The sequence below is a fragment of the Bos javanicus genome, chromosome 5, assembly GCF_032452875.1.
Source record: "Bos javanicus breed banteng chromosome 5, ARS-OSU_banteng_1.0, whole genome shotgun sequence".
NCBI lineage: Eukaryota > Metazoa > Chordata > Mammalia > Artiodactyla > Bovidae > Bos > Bos javanicus.
This window is the reverse complement of record NC_083872.1, coordinates 107,702,851-107,719,812: the sequence shown is the minus strand read 5'-3', so window position 1 is coordinate 107,719,812 and position 16,962 is coordinate 107,702,851. Positions and strand designations below refer to the sequence as shown.

At 40.0% G+C, this 16,962-nt stretch overlaps 1 protein-coding gene across 1 annotated transcript in view; it reads left to right on the top strand.

The window, feature by feature from the left end:
- KDM5A (lysine demethylase 5A) overlaps positions 1-16,962 on the top strand; it is a 67,063-nt gene that overhangs the window by 22,571 nt on the left and 27,530 nt on the right. Inside the window, exons 12-19 of the mRNA XM_061418279.1 lie at positions 974-1,136; positions 2,204-2,323; positions 4,998-5,192; positions 7,437-7,618; positions 7,984-8,108; positions 10,237-10,387; positions 11,754-11,868; positions 14,287-14,642. Of these exons, the coding sequence (XP_061274263.1) occupies positions 974-1,136; positions 2,204-2,323; positions 4,998-5,192; positions 7,437-7,618; positions 7,984-8,108; positions 10,237-10,387; positions 11,754-11,868; positions 14,287-14,642 (1,407 nt within the window). The remainder of the gene's footprint in view (positions 1-973; positions 1,137-2,203; positions 2,324-4,997; positions 5,193-7,436; positions 7,619-7,983; positions 8,109-10,236; positions 10,388-11,753; positions 11,869-14,286; positions 14,643-16,962) is intronic.

Here is a 16,962-nt window from a genome sequence, read left to right as displayed (position 1 = left end):
GACGAGGGAGCCTGGTGGGCTGCCTTTTATGGGGTCGCACAGAGTCGGACACGACTGAAGTAACTTAGCTTAACTTAGCTCAGGTCAGGCTGTGCAAACTAATGGTTTTCTTTCTTTCATCCCTGTGCTTTGCAATATGATAGCTTCTAGCCACGTGTGGTTGTTTAAAATTAAAAGTTTACTTCAGCATTTGCATTAACCGCATTTTAAGTGCTTACTTGTCAATTGTGACCGGTGACCCTTGTATTGGCCCGCATAGATACAGAACATTTTCAGTCATTGCTGTAAGTTTCTATTAGAGACAGCACTGTGAATTGTATTATGATTAAGTTATTCTGTAGATTGCATGACTAATTAAATCAATTTCCTTGAACTTCAATTTAGTATTATAAGTAAACTCTAGTCCACTGAAGTCTGGTGTGTTACTGATGCCAAGTGTTTGGTCCTTAAGATTCATAGATAGAACTCAGGATTTCAACAATTTGTAAGATTCATAAGTATTATTCAGGATTTCAACAATGTCTTTCCTTGGCTTATTTCCTTGGATAGTAATGTTGAAGTTCTACAGACATATTCTATAGGGCATTGACTTTTACTTTGATCATGGTGGGGATAATTGGAATGTCCAGTGGACCTGTGAACCAGGCAGTATGTCAGTATCCTTTGGTACAATGCTTGCTTTTCCTATAGCATCTTTTCTGTTGGAAGATGCTGTTTACTGCTCTACCTTAAAGAGTTCATTCGACTTGCCTTTCCATAGTGAAAACTACATACCCACCTGTCCGTATACACTTGCCTTACCTCCTGTTGTGAATAGTAGCACAGATTTTTGAAATGGTTGCTAGGATTCAGGGCCCATTATCTATGGCCACAGAGCAAGACAAAGTTAATTACAGTTTAGTGGATTTGAGTCCGAGACCCTGGCCTCATGGGCACCGTGCTCTGCCTGGATAAACTGTTACTTCTTTGCTAGGGGAGAGCCAAAGACATGGTATGGCGTGCCGTCTCATGCTGCAGAGCAGCTGGAGGAGGTGATGAGGGAGCTAGCCCCTGAGCTGTTTGAGTCCCAGCCTGACCTCCTGCATCAGTTAGTCACCATCATGAACCCCAACGTGTTGATGGAGCACGGGGTACCGGTGAGTCTTTTTGCATCTCCCTTCAGTATTTTAAAGTTAACGTATATCATAATATATGCTTGGTTTTATAATAGTTAATAAAATCAGATCCTCTTCTAGCCAAATTAGAATTTATATTCCAAAGGGAACAACATTTATTTTATTAAGAATGGGTTGTTATGAAATGTGAATCATACCTTTATGTACAGCAGCCTGTCAGAATAACCTTGTTTTCAGTATATCTTGGTTTTAGTAAACATCTTATTTTCTTTATTATCCCATTTAATCAAAGTAGAAGTGTCTTAAGTGGTAGTTCTAATAACTGATCCTTATCTTTGTGGAGATCATATTTCCATCTTTCATATGAAGATTTTATAGCCTTTTTTTGTATGAGATAATGAAGTAAAGACACAATGAACACCTTTTCTACTTTTAAATCTAGTTTTGAAAATGATTATTACATTTAAATTGTGCTAATATTTGATAAAGTATAAATTCAGTGTTTGCTTCATATAGTCAAATAGTTATAACCTTAATGAGAAAGGAGATCGGGCGATAGTAATGTTATCTTGTCTTTAAAGAGTTAATTTGTACAAAATCTTGGACTTTTCAAAAGACATAGTATTATCATAAAACCAGGAGATTCAGGAAAACTGATTTGAGGCTCTCTGTATGGCATAGGACCTGATCAGTTAGTTTCCAAAAAAAAATTATGCAAAAACAGTGAAATTCATCCTTTCCCACTATGTACACCATAGGAATAAAGGGATAAAAGAAAAATTCTCTTAATTGTAAAACTGTCATCAAGTCAGGAAACTAGTAGCTCAGTGAGAGGAATGTTTTCTCCTTGAAAATTTCTTTGGGCTGAGAATTCTTGTCATGAATTATTTTATCAGTGACATAATATTATAAGAAGGTGAAACTGATAGCTTCTTCAACCCTGATGTTATTTTTTGGTATGTGTAGCTTAATAGTTTATTGTTGTCAAGTTTAAAAAACGCTTCTGAAACTGGTGAAATGTTTCCTTTTTCTGTTGTTTTCATTTTGTTTTCTTCTGCTTTCGTATCCTGTTTCTGACTTGCATTTAGGTGTACAGGACCAATCAGTGTGCTGGCGAGTTTGTGGTGACGTTCCCTCGGGCCTATCACTCTGGGTTTAACCAAGGCTACAACTTCGCCGAGGCTGTGAACTTCTGCACTGCTGACTGGGTCTGTTCTATAGCAAGTGGCTGTTGTACGTCTACTAACACCCCTGGAGATGCATTGTAATTGCTGTGTTTGCTTAGCTGGGAGGGGAGGGTTTATGAGTATTCAGTAGGGATTGGGATGTCTGCTGCGGTTTAGAAAGTTCCAGGTAGTTTTTATTTGGAAGGTTTTGTAGTTCTTCTCATTCGTTACTTTCTCATTTTGTTTGAATTTTAAATGAGCAGTTGATGTTTTCTGCATCTTCTCTGAGAGAACGTAATTCCTCTAGTCTCTGGTTTCTCTGACCACTTTTTGGATTTTATAAAGGTGACCAGATCTTTTGGGGGAATTAATTGTACCATATCAAATAGCTAGCTCTGATTTTTATTTTAAAATATCCAGTTCTGATTTTTATCTTAAAACATCCCTTTATTATTTTCCTTCTGATAGACAATTAGTTGATTTTATTCTTCCTGCCATTTTATGTTTTCTATATTCTTTTTAAAAAGATTATTTTAAAGGGTAGCCATGATACTGAGATCTCTATGGGCTACACTTTTGTGTAGATGTTGTTGCCATTGATTGCTATTTTGCTTGTAAATGAAGTAGATATAAAAAAGTAATTAGTAGTATGTACATCTTATTGGTGGGGGTGTAAAACTGCAAACTTGTAATACACTATTTGACTTTATTTTTCCTTTAGTGAGACTATTCTGTTGTTTTGTCACCTCTCCTGACATTTGGGTTTTTTTTTTTTTTTTTTTTTAGTAATATTAGATCTTATGTTTTCTATGGGCATCTTAGTTTGTTAAACTTCATAATTGGGCTTCCCTGGTGGCTTAGTCACTAAAGAATCTGCCTGCAGTGGAGGAGACCCAGGTTCAGTCCCTGGATTGGGAAGATGCCATGGAGAAGGAAATGGCTCTCCGCTCCAGTTTTCTTGCCTGGAAAATACCATGGACAGAGGAGCCTGGTGGGCTAATTAGTCATATTGTTTCCTTAGCTAATGAATGAAATTGAATAATGAACAATCCTACTTGACCTAGTCATTCTAAACTTCTTACTAATTAGAAAGTAGCAAGAGCAAAACAGAGCTTAGGACTTTGTCTTGGACTTGAACTCTATTTCAGAAAACTCAGCTTACATTTATTAAGTGTTTATGATTTACTTGTTCCTTGGCCAGGTAGATATAGTGTGGAAATGCAGGTGATTCAGAGATGAGTTGGAAATGATTCTACCTTTAACATGCTCATTATTACTGCTGTCTAATCTTGGGTAACTTTTAATTTCTCTGGTCCTAAATTCTTTTTTACCTCCTATGTAAAAAATGCTAAGATTCACTTAGTGACCTCAGACAAGTGAGGTAATATATGTGAAAGCCCTTGATACTCCTTAGGAAAAGAGTGTGATATAATTGAAAAGTAAAAGCAGCTTTATATCTGGAATAAAGTGATGGTACAAATTTTTATAAGCTACAGTGGACAATCAGTTCTATTTTATGTAGCTTCCTTGTGATAATTAAAAACTGCAAATCCTCTGGTTTTATTTTTTTTCTTACTCTTGCTTTAAGGCTGAGAAATGTTTACATATCTGAGAATTAAGAAAGAATTGTATATTGTTGGTGGACAAGATAAATGCTGAACATAAGCTCAACTTTTTTTTTTTCTTAATATATAAGCTCAAAAAAAAGCATAAGCTCAACATGTATTTTCTTGGGAAAGATTGTTTCTTTGAAAGAGTGGGGAAATAGTGCTTGATTCAGAGATAGTACTGTGCTCTGGCGCTCTGATTCCTGTGATTCCCCTCTGCTTCCTCAAAATGGAGGTGAGCTCCAAAAGGTTCTTAGAGGTTGACTTTATTTTTTCTCTGAGGTTACAGTTTTCAGATACAAATAAAAACTTTAGCCATCCAAGTTTTTCCACTTGAGTAAAGGAAAGAAATTGGAGAGAGAGAGAGAGTTTGTGTAGTGTAGCTAGTATCAGTTTTATTTGAAGCGTGTTAGATTTTCAGAAGTTATCTTAGTGTATCTGTTGGCTTATGAAAAGTGATCATTTAGTAATTTATTTCACGTAGGAAAATTAAAGTACATGATTAAAATTAAAGTACATGCAATCTCATGATTGCACTTTGAATTTTTTCTAGGCCAGACTGGTAGTTTTAAAAATAATTTTTAGATAACATCTAAATAGTCCTTATAAAAAATAGTCCATGTGAACTGTTTAGTGCTTTTTCCTTCCCTTCCCTTCCATTTTCCCTCCTTTGTAGTAGCATCTGGTTTTGTTTTGTTTTGTTTTGTGGAAACATCAATGTTGAATACGTCCAATTATACCTTTATAGCTTGATAATTTTTTTCCTTTTCTTGTAAGAGCAGTCCCATGTGACTGGTGTAAAAGAGTTCTGCCTCATTTATGTGTCAAGAAACTCATGCTTGAGATGCATAACTGTGTAATGAGTGGAAATCAGCTGCTTAGGCTAGAAGCTCAGCATCGTGAATTAGGGGGATTTTCTTTGGGAAGGCCTTCGTGAAATTCTTGCTGGGTGATAAAGTTTTAATATTTACAGTTACCTCTTATATTCAAATGGACGTTCTTGTTCTGTTGTTTATAAGAAAAAAAGAGGATTTGGGGTAAGCAGTGGTTCTGTTCTGGAATGTGTTATAAGCAAGTACTTTAATTTGAGAATCTTGTCTTTTTTTCAGCTGCCCATTGGACGTCAGTGTGTGAGTCACTACCGCCGTCTGAGGCGCCATTGTGTCTTCTCACATGAGGAGCTCATCTTCAAGATGGCAGCAGATCCGGAATGCTTAGATGTGGGGTTAGCTGCCATGGTGTGCAAGGAGTTGACGCTCCTGACTGAGGAGGAGACACGGTTAAGAGAGTCTGTGATGCAGATGGTGAGTTTGCTGATTATAGTGCTCACGGAATACACTAAAAATTGAACCTATGGTGGAAAGAATCCATTTTCATCTTCAATCCCTCTAGAAGTTGAACACAGAAATTGCTAGTTTGGAGATTTCATACCTTTGTTTCTGCCATTTTGGTTTAAGTTGAAGTTTTAGGAATCTTGATGTCAGCATCTCCAGATTTTTAAAAATGCAGTCCTGTCAGGTAGAATTTATTAGGTATATATTTATTTTTAAAATTGTCCTATGTATAGTGTTTCTTTAGGTGAGAAAGATCAAGTTCTTCTCTCAGCTTTCTAATTAAACAAAAGTTGTGTTTCTGGTGATTGCAGATTGTCTGAGTTAATCGATTTGTCTTTTTCCTCCAATCTAAGTTTTTAGTGAATATAAGAGGCACTGAATAACCCAGTGCTGGGATTTTGAATGCTTCAAATAAACTAAATATCATATTGAAATGGAAACTAAATGAGAAAATATATGTCTTCAGCCTGTCTTAGCCCATTTTCCCTAACCCTCCCTACGTAGCTAGCCTCACTGGGTGTGTACCATGCTCCCTCCTTCTCTGCATAGCCCACTTTATTTCCCATGATACACGATTCCTTGTGGGATCTTGGTTCCCGGACCAGGGATCGAATCCGTGTTCCCTGTATTGGTAGGCGGATTCTTAACCACCAGATCACTATGGAGGTCCTTTAGTGGAATTCTTTACTGTAAAACTTACCTGATCCTTTAATATGCTGGTGTTTGTTAATTTCCAGTTGGAAGAGGTATGATGCATAGCATTTATCTCCCCCTTAAATTTCCTTGTTTTTTTGTGGAATACCTGCTAGGGTTAGTGGTCCTTCGAGTATGCTTTGGAAAGAGGTGTAGAATTTCTTAAAGCAGCCAGGACTTAGTCAGTTGATGTATTAGCATTCCCTGTTTGCCAGCTGTTAACGTAAGAAACACTTGCAATGTGTTTTGGAACCATTTTTGTATTAAAGTAACTTTTAAAGAAAATACGAAGTGCTCTATGAGAAAATGAAAAGATAGAGTTCAGCCAGGAGATATCTAGATAAGAAGAAAATATTGAAGGAATTAGGTTGTGTCTGCCAGTGAATAAACTATTAGATCACTACCTTGTTTAAGTGGAGGAAGAAAAGAAGATTGCTCTCATAGTGGAATTGGCTTGTAAATACTGTGCTCAGGTAAGTAGAAACTGTAAAGGGGACCCCCTTATTTATCAAATGGAAGCCTTTGTAAAATGCGCTTCAGGTGCCCTTACTTTCTTAAAGTGGCATACCAAATTTGATAAGCTTTCTTTTTTCCCAGTTTTAATATTTTTTTAAATTAAAGTCTAGTTGATTTACAGTGTTTTAATTTCTGCTGTACAGCCGAGTAATTCAGTCACATATACATTCTTAGTGTTCTTTTCCATTATGGTTTATCATAGGATATTGAATATAGTTTTCTGTGATATGTATAATGGGGCTTTGTTGTTTATATGCAAAAGATTAGCTTTCTTTTTGATGCCTTGTTGAAATAGATTATACTTTGATTTTCATAGTTTAAGTAATTTTACATCTTTTTATCCTTGCATGTGTTTGTACCTATCAGTGTTATTTTCAGAATACTAAAATTTTTAGTTCAAGGGTATATTGTCCCTGGGGACAGTACTTTTTGATTTATATTTTTCTTATGTTAAATAGAAAACAAAACTACATAAAACAGAGAGAACTTCATGAATTATTCTGTGGCAACCTTTGTTGTCATCACTATATGGTCAAGAAATAGAAGTTTATCAGCTAGCCAGTATTTTGTAATAATTATAGGGTATAACCTTTCAAAATTGTATATTAAAAAAGGTTTTTAGGGCAAAATATGTTAGAAAAATAATACTAGCAAATAAAAAAGTCTTGGCTTAACTGTGCCCAAAAAAACCCTTATCAACCATCTTCAAAGTACCTCCCAATTACTGCTTCCTTTCCTTCCCTCAACAAATGACATTTAACCTCTTTGTAGTAAGCATTTCTTGCATTTTAAGAAGTTTTTGTCAGTCACATGTGCATTCTTAGATACTAAGGTTTTAGTCTTGCTCATAAAAAATTAGCAATGTTTTTAGAAAATATTTTGAGGATGTGCCATCGTATCTCCCATGTTTATGTCGTCAGAGTAGAAAAAAAATTAATCACTTTAAGTTCTCTGATGCTTGAAAGACTGGAAAGACTTGATCAGGTGACATCAGTTGTATTTCAGGGTGTCCTGATGTCGGAGGAAGAGGTGTTTGAGCTTGTGCCTGATGATGAGCGACAGTGTTCAGCCTGCAGGACCACCTGTTTCCTCTCTGCTCTCACGTGCTCCTGTAACCCTGAACGGCTCGTGTGTCTCTACCATCCGACTGATCTGTGCCCCTGCCCCATGCAGAAAAAATGTCTTAGGTATCCAGACGTTTCTTGTAAAGCTTCCATTACAGTCTTTTTAAAAATTGTTAATACTCTTGTTCGTAATGCCCTTCCTTGTGTTTGTTCTAGTTACCTCTTACCTGTCCGCCTCCTTTCTTGAAGATCAGCCCATTAAAGTTGGCCCTAAACTTACTGAATAAAATGAATTGCTTTATCAAGTTGATGTCACACATTCCTTGACTTTCTCTGAATTAAAACTCTGTGAGCTGCTTAGGTTTTTCTCTTTATGTGTACCTGGCCATTGTACTTCCCTTAAGGTGATTCTGTTTCAATGTTAATTTATTTTCAAAATATTGTTGGGTTTTGAAAGTTTTTATTTTTGTATGTGATCTTCTTTTTAGATATCGCTACCCATTGGAGGACCTCCCTTCTCTGCTCTATGGTGTGAAGGTCAGGGCACAGTCCTATGACACGTGGGTCAGTCGTGTTACAGAAGCATTATCCGCCAACTTCAATCACAAGAAAGGTTAAGTTTCTTCCTTTTTTAAGCAGACACTGAAATGGTTTTCACTTTGAAAGAGATCTTGTTTTGTTTCATGTGTTTTTCCTCCATTAAGGAAAAGTCCTAGGCTTCATAAGAGATTTGAGACCAATGGGTTGGTTGACTACAGACTTAATTTCCTGTTTGAGAATCTTTTGTTAAGTGATAAAGTTGATATAAAATGAGATTGCTAACAGCAGATGTATCATATATTTTGGGGAACCGTTGTTACAAGTAGACTCACATTAACAGCTCACTGAGCAATTCTCTGTTCAAGAAAATTAGAGTTACCAAGGGAACATTTCATGCAAAGATGGGCACAATAAAGGACAGAAATGGTATGGGCCTAACAGAAGCAGAAGATATTAAGAGGTGGCAAGAATACATAGAAGAACTATACAAAAAAGATTTTCACGACCCCAGGTAATCACAATGGTGTGATCACTTACCTAGAGCCAGACATCCTGGAACATGAAATGAAGTGGGCCTTAGGAAGCATCACTATGAACAAAGCTAGTGGAGTTTTGAAATGGAATTCTAGTTGAGCTATTTCAAATCGTAAAAGATGATGCTGTGGAAGTGCTGCACTCAATATGCCAGCAAATTTGGAAAACTCAGCAGTGGCCACTGGACGTGAAAAGGTCAGGTTTCATTCCAATCCCAAAGAAAGGTAGTGCCAAAGAATGCTCAAACTACCACACAATTGCACTCATCTCATACGCTAGTAAAGTAATGCTCAATATTCTCCAAGCCAGGCTTCAATAGGACGTGAACTGAGAACTTCCAGATGTTCAACCTGGATTTAGAAAAGGCAGAGGAACCAGAGATCAAATTGCCAACATCCATTGGATCATCAAAAAAGAGAGTTCCAGAAAAACATCTACTTGGCTTAATTGACTATGTCAAAGCCATTGACTGTGTCGATCACAACAAACTGTGGAAAATTCTTAGAGATGGGAATATCAGACCACCTGACCTGCCTCCTGAGAAATCTGTGTACAGGTCAAGAAGCAACAGTTAAAACTGGATGTGGAACAACAGACTGGTTCCAAATCGGGAAAGGAGTAAGTCAAGGCTGTATATTATCACCCTGCTTATTTAACTTATATGCAGAGTACATCATGAGAAACGCTGGACTGGATAAAGCACAAGCTAGAATCAAGATTGCTGGGAGAAACGTCAATAACTGCAGATATGCAGATGACACCACACTTAAGGCAAAAAGCAAAGAAGAACTAAAGAGCCTCTTGATGAAAGTGAAAAGAGAGTGAAAATGTTGTCTTAAAACTCAGCATTCAGAAAACTAAGATCATGGCATCTGGTCCTATCACTTCATGGCAAATAGATGGGAAAACAATGGAAACAGTGACAGACTTTATGCTTTGGGGCTCCAAAATCATTGCAGATAGTGACTGCCGCCATGAAATTAAAAGACGCTTGCTCCTTGGAAGAAAAGCTATGACCAACCTAGACAGCATATTAAAAAGCAAAGACATTACCTTGCCAAAAAGGTCCGTCTAGTCAAGGCTACGATTTTCAGTAGTCATGTATGGATGTGAGAGTTGGACTATAAAGAAAGCTGAGCACCAAAGAATGATGCTTTTGAACTGTGGTGTTGGAGAAGACTCTTGAGAGTCCCTTGGACTGCAAGGAGATCAAACCAGTCAAGCCTAAAGGAAATCAGTCCTGAATATTCATTGGAAGGACTGATGCTGAAGCTAAAACTCCAGTGCTTTGGCCACGTGATGTGAAGAGCTGACTCATCTGAAAAGACCCTGATGTTGGGAAGGTTGAGGGCAGGAGGAGAAGGGGACAACAGAGGATGAGATGGTTAGATGGCATCACAGACTCAATGGACATGAGTTTGAGTAAACTCCGGGAGTTGATGATGGACAGAGGCCTTGTGTGCTGCAGTCCATGAAGTCGCAAAGAGTCAGACACGACTGAGTGACTGAACTGAACTGAGAAATTCTCAGAATTAGAAACAAGCCACCTGGTATAAGCTTCAGTTGTATTGGTGGGATTTTCACAGCTATGGTGTTTTTGCTAATTGATTGGTGAGTGGCTTTTTATTTTCTCTGGTGATAGTATATGACTCTCTTTCTTTTTACAGATTTGATTGAGTTACGAGTAATGCTGGAGGATGCTGAGGATAGGAAGTACCCAGAGAATGATCTCTTTCGAAAACTTAGGGATGCTGTAAAAGAAGCTGAGACGTGTGCTTCTGTGGCTCAGCTGCTTCTGAGCAAAAAGCAGAAACACAGGTAAGGCTGAGAAGAATTCTCTAGTGGTTTTCTGTTTTATTTTGACCAGAGTAATGACAGTCTTAATTGTCTGTGAGGCCATGTTATCCCTCCCCAAGTAATGCCCCAGCTTTGTCTCTTGCTGCTCGCGCTTCTCTTGCTCTGCCTGCACTACCTCCCCTGCTCGTCACCCTCACTGTGCTCCCCCTGCCCTTCATCCTCATTGTGCTCCCCCTGCCCTTCACCCTCACCATGCTCCCCCTTCCCTTCACCCTCATCGTGCTCCCCCTGCCCTTCACCCTCACCGTGCTCCCCCTGCCCTTCACCCTCACCATGTCCTCTGCTTAGGGCCTGCGTGTTTGCTCTTGGCCCTCCTTGGGGCTGTGTTCCCTGATACCCAGCCGGCTTATTCCCTTGCTTCTTCCAAGTCTTTTTTAGACATCATATTCTTGGAGAAGCTTTCTCTGACAACCTTGTAAAATTGCAGCCTTTTTATTCTTCCTTCCTGCTTTGTTTTTCTCCTGATAGACGAATCTACTTACTCTCTTATCTCCTCCTCCTTTTCCTACCCCACTGGAAGATAATGCTAGAGTAGAATGTGGGATTTTCATCCTTCTCATTGCTGTGCTTTGAAGCATGCCTGGCACACAGTAGGTGTGTGATAGGTGTTTGTAAACAGATGATACTGCAGGCTGAAGGCAGGTGCTAGCAGAGAGTGACCTGGGTGCAGGGGAGGCTGTTAAGGAGCATGGCAGTATATGCCCTGGATTTCCCATAATTCACATGTTTCATTTTCTGTGGCAGTGTTTCATTCTAACACATTCCTTGTGTCTGAATGGTTTTTTCTATAGCAGTTTACATTGGGTTTTTAATTACTTTGTACATTTTTTAATCTTTTGTTTTATGAGAGACCAATCATCAGTCAGGACTCCGCACCTGTCATGGGTCTCTGACCCCCACCTCCCCACCTTGGAGAATCTGGCCAAAGCTTAGAGACCCTTTTCTTAGAAAAGTGTACATACAGACATAATCTGGAGTCAGTTTCACAGGATTTATTATCTCCTAAGCCAGGTTAAAGGCCTTTGTTCTACATCTTCAGTTTCCTGAGATGGAGGATTTAGTTTTATCAGTGAACTTAACATTTTACTGTGAGAATTTATTAAATGTTTGAGATGTTTAATACTTGTAAGGTTGGAAGAACTGTAATTTAGAGAGTTGAATCTTTGAGCCATTAACTGAAGAGCTAAGAATCTCATTTGAAAATGAAATCCCTCAGACACGTGTATTTTGGGATTTCTTGGGTTAGAATTCTGAAGAGACTAGAAGCCCCCTTAATGCTGGAGTGACTGAATTTTCTTACTTATGTCTCAACATTGTCTGACACCAGGCAGAGCCCAGATGGTGGGAGGACGCGGACCAAACTGACAGTGGAAGAGCTGAAGGCCTTTGTCCAGCAGCTCTTCAGTCTTCCATGTGTCATCAGCCAAGCTCGACAAGTAAAGGTGGAGTATCACGTTCTCTCTGGGGTAAAGCGAATAGTGTGTCTTGATTCGTTTTTTTGTTCTGTATGTTTCTTTTCTCAAATAAGTGCTGCTGTTTAAGGTTTTTCAGTAGGTAGTAAGAACTCGCTTGGTTTCATTCTTAGTCTTTAATTCCTCCTTTAAAATTCTGGAACTAAGGCTAGTTTAGAAATATTTTTTTTCTCTGTTACTTTTAGGCCAGAACCTCCATTTAACGTAGATGTAATTGAAATGCAGAAAACTAGTTAAAGGAATCAATGTATCAGTGAATTACTAGCCCATGAAGTTTTGAAAATGCAGGGCTCTGAAATTACCAGGGCCATCATGGCTTAATGAATATGTAAAATCTCAGAAGTGTCTTTCAGACACATTAATCTGGATAGTTAACTTCTGGTAAGTTGTGGTGTCTTTCTGTGATTTGGCCAGGGCTGGGTAACTAAAATGGTTTTTATCAAGGTTGTCGACAGTGAAATCAATGTCAGTTGTATTGTCGAACCCCGTGCCATAGGAGTGTTCTGATTATTGACCATTCTTTCCTTCCTGAGAGATTTTCTTTTCTAAACATCTGACACCACACTGTGGTTATCTCAGATTCATAATTCACAGTTCCTTCCTCTTTAGGGAAGCTGTTCGTTTTCTCCTCAGCTTGGCTTCTGGGTTTGGAGTATATTGGGAGTCTTGGCCCTTTCTTCTCGAGGTCCTGATCTCTTCTTGGTGACATTAAATATCACCTGTATCCAGTTGATGCCCAGCTCTGACTCTTTCTTCTTTTCTGTAGACTCGTCCATCCAGTTGCAGCCACTCCATTTGCCTGTGGTGGGCTGAAAGGCATTTTAGATGAGATGAATCAAAATCCTTAATTGCCTTATTCCCTTATATATCACATTCAGTTTCAAAACTAGTGCTGCTGTTATATTGCCTCTAAAATGTCTCCCAGAGTCGACTGCTAGTCATCATCTCCGTCACTTAAATTATGCCCGAAACCGTGGGACTCTGCCCCTTAGATAACTGCAGCAGCTCCTTAACTGGTCTGTCTTCTTTTGCTCTTGTTCTGACCGCTCACTTCTCACGCAGTAACCAGAGTGATCATGTGAAACAGAAACCAGGTCACGTCACCTCCCCGTGGTTAGGATCCTCGTGGCTCCCCAGAGCCGTCAGTGAATGCGAAGTGATGGGCACTAATCTGCATGGTCCTGTGTAATCGGACCTCTGCTCATTCCTTAACCACGTTTCTCCTGTGTCCACTTTGCTCTCCATCATCCACTTTGGGCCAAGACACAAGCTCATTCCTCTTTAAAAGCTTTTGCAGTTACTATTTGCCCTTCCTGAACTAGTCTTCCTCCTGTACCTCCTCACTGTGGTTTTGGTTGTGACCATCATTGTGAAGTAATATGCTCCCCCGCGCCACCTCATCACCTCTGATCACTTTTGTATTGAATTGCCCTATTTTACTTTCATAGCACTGAAAACTAACTGAAGCATTATATTCATGTCTTCAGTGTCTGGCCACTTACATTAAAACACGTGTTCCTTGAGGACAAGGATGTTGTATTTTTTGTTTAATGCTGTGTGCCTAGACTAGTGCCTGCATCTAACTCAGTAGTCATGAAATATTTTTGAGTGACCAGTTCAGTTGCTTAGTCACGTCTGACTCTTTACGACCCCATGGACGGCAGCACGCCAGGCCTCCCTGTCCATCACCAACTCCCAGGGTTTACTCAAACTCATGTCCATTGAGTCGGTGACGCCACCCAACCATCTCATCCTCTGTCGTCCCCTTTTCCTCCCGCCTTCAGTCTTTCCTAGCATCAGGGTCTTTTCAAATGAGTCAGCTCTTCGCATCATGTGGCCAAAGTATTGGAGTTTCTGCTTCAACATGAGTCCTTCTAATGAATATTCAGGACTGATTTCCTTTAGGATGGACTGGTTGGATCTGCTTGCAGTCCAAGGAACTCTGAAGAGTCTTCTCCAACACCACAGTTCAAAAGCATCAATTCTTTCTTTATAGTCCAACTCTCACATTCATATATGACTACTGGAAAAACCGTAGCCTTGACTAGACGGACCTTTGTTGGCAAAGTAATGTCTCTGCTGTTTAATATACTCTCTAGGTTGGTCATAACTTTCCTTCCAAGGAGTAAGCGTCTTTCAATCTCATGGCTGCAGTCACTGTCTGCAGTGATCTTGGGGCCCAAAAAAATAAAGTGACTTAATCATATTGAAAAGGGGTGTGTAAGTAATTACAGAGAAGCTTATTTATGTCTTTATCATATGTCTGTTTGGTGCTATGATGGTGAGATTATTAAATGGTCTAGAATTTGGTAGTTTGCCAGAACCATATGTATTCCATAGTCATTTTGTATCTCCTAAGTTTTTTCTTTATTCCTTTGACCTTTTCAGAATTTGCTTGATGACGTGGAGGAGTTTCATGAGCGTGCTCAGGAGGCCATGATGGACGAGACCCCAGACTCGTCCAAACTCCAGATGCTGATCGATATGGGCTCCAGTCTGTATGTGGAGCTCCCGGAGTTAGCTCGACTAAAGCAAGAGCTGCAGCAAGCTCGCTGGTTGGATGAAGTAAGACTGACGCTGTCGGACCCTCAGCAGGTCACCTTGGATGTCATGAAGAAGTTGATAGACTCTGGGGTCGGCTTGGCACCCCACCATGCTGTGGAGAAAGCGATGGCCGAGCTTCAGGAGCTCCTCACAGTCTCTGAGCGATGGGAAGAGAAGGCCAAGGTCTGCCTACAGGCAAGGTGAACACACATCTATTGGTGACTGTCCCCTCTTTAAGATGTAGGTTAGAAAGTAGAGAGGGAGGAGGAACATAAAGGTCTGTTGAGTTGAATGTCTTGTGCCTTCCCCAAGTGGTCACTAGGTTACCAAGTGGGTCTGCATATGGACAGTTTCAAATCTTGTGAGCACACTGTGTGCAGAGTCCTTTGTTAAGTACTTTAGTAAGTGATACAAAGTAGTGTTTTGTTTACAGCCTCACCATTACTGCTACTCTAGTTACGAAGCTCTGCTGCAGTATGTTGTTAACTGAGAGGAACAGAAAAATGCTAGAATCAGAGGGGGAAAGGTCATTGTAGCTTGGATGGTTAGAAGAGACGCTTGAGAGAAAGAGGAGATCTTAAGTCAAGCCTTGAAGAATGAGTGGGATTGAAATGGGAGGGGAGGTAAGAGAAATGTCCTAAGATCAGCTTAAGGAATGTGTCAGTGTGTGCCCAGGTGACAGAAGCTGAGCGGTGGTTATTTTACCCCAGCAGGGGATTCACGCGGGGAAGTAGAGGGAAATGAGAGGCAGGCAGGAGAATGGGAGGCATTAGCATCGGCACCCAATAGACTTGCGAGATTAAAGTCAGGCATCCGTCAGTTTGACTTCCATGTTCTGTATGAAAGTATTTTTTCACCAAAGATTAATATTAATATAATTTCCTTTGTGAGGATGAGGAAATTGGGATGCTTACGGAGATCACATAGTTGTTAAATAATACAGCTCAAATTTAAAGCCTTTTCTACTTCATTCCAAAGTTTCCATGTGTTTAATTACTTGGCCAGTCACTTATTTTGGATTCATTTGATAGGAAAGTCTGTTCTAAAATTGGCCAACATAGTGGGGAGACACAGATGAAGAAGTGAATGAAAAGTGAAAGTGTTAGTCATTCACTCCTGTCCGACTCTTTGCGATCCCATGGACTGTATGTAGCCTGCCAGGCTTTGTCCATGGGATTCTCCAGGCAAGCATTACTGGAGTGGGTTGCCATTTCCTTCTCCAGGAGATCTTCCCAGAGTTTCAACAAATTAGTGTCATGAAGAAAATGAAGTTGGTAGAGAGGACTGATGGAGTCAGTTTTCCAGCTCCTGTCAAAGCTCTTCTGAAATGTATCATTAACATTTTGCATCCTGAGCGCTGGTTAGCTGCCGACTGCTCCTTTCTGGATCTCTTCCTCCTGGTTTTGGCCTCTCTCTCCCCCTTTTAGAGTGCTTTCCCCAGGATTCTGGCCTAGGCCACTTCTCTGCTCACTTTGTACCCTTCCTTGGAAATTTCATCTCACTTCTTGTCTCCATTTACCATCTTTGTGCAGACTAACTCCAAACCCTCATCTAGAACACAAGTTTGTTTTTTTACCTGTAGCTATCATCTGGTTGTTAAATAATTCCAGAGGATGTCCTGTAGGTGCCTCAGACTCCCCGTATTCAAAATAACCTTCATCCACTGCTTCCCGTGTTCTCTTCCTTTGTTTCTATTTTCTTTGAATTAAACCCTCTTTCACTCATTTGAACAAGCCAGAACTCTGGAAATTAGTGTTGGCCCTGCCCTCCCATTTCCTTCCCCTCAGACTCAGCTCCTGAGTCCTGCTGATGCTGTTTCTTTGGTGTTTTTCTCTTTGATTCTTTTTCTTTGGGCTGTTGTTACAGCTGGCTTAGCACACAGCACCAGGTTCTGTCTATAATCTCACCCCTCTGTCATCCATTCTTCACAGTGAAATTAGTATTTTCCTAAAGTGCAGAAGTGACAGTTTGACTTCCCTGCTTAAAGCCCACCACTGTTTCCCAATCCCCTTGGAGTGAAGTTCAGACTTCTTCAACCTGACTTTTTGTAATCTAGCCCCTTGCTTAAGTACCTACCGTGACCCCTTGCTCTTCTTTTTCTTGTGTTCTGTGTTCCAGACATAATGACCTCCCCTCCCCACACCAGCCCTGGGGTACACGTTTCCCCTCTGTCCACCTACGTTGGTGCACCTCCACCACCCTTCCCCTGGCCTGGTCCTGGCGTTCCTGACTAGTTCCTATTCAGAAAGGAGAAGCCAGCTTAGAGGTCACTTCTAGGAAGCCTTCCTTACTGCCAAGTCAACCAAGTCCCCCTACTGTATATTCTGACAGCATCTTCCTTTTCCTTTATTATTGCATTTATGGTGTATTGTAACATTTTATTGATAATCCCCTCCCCCAAGATTAAAAGGTTTTATGAAGGCAAGGACTATATCATCTTGTCCATTAATCGTCCCAAGGACATAGCCCAGTGCTTGGCACATAATAGGGATCATGGGTACTCAAACTGTTCCCACTCTC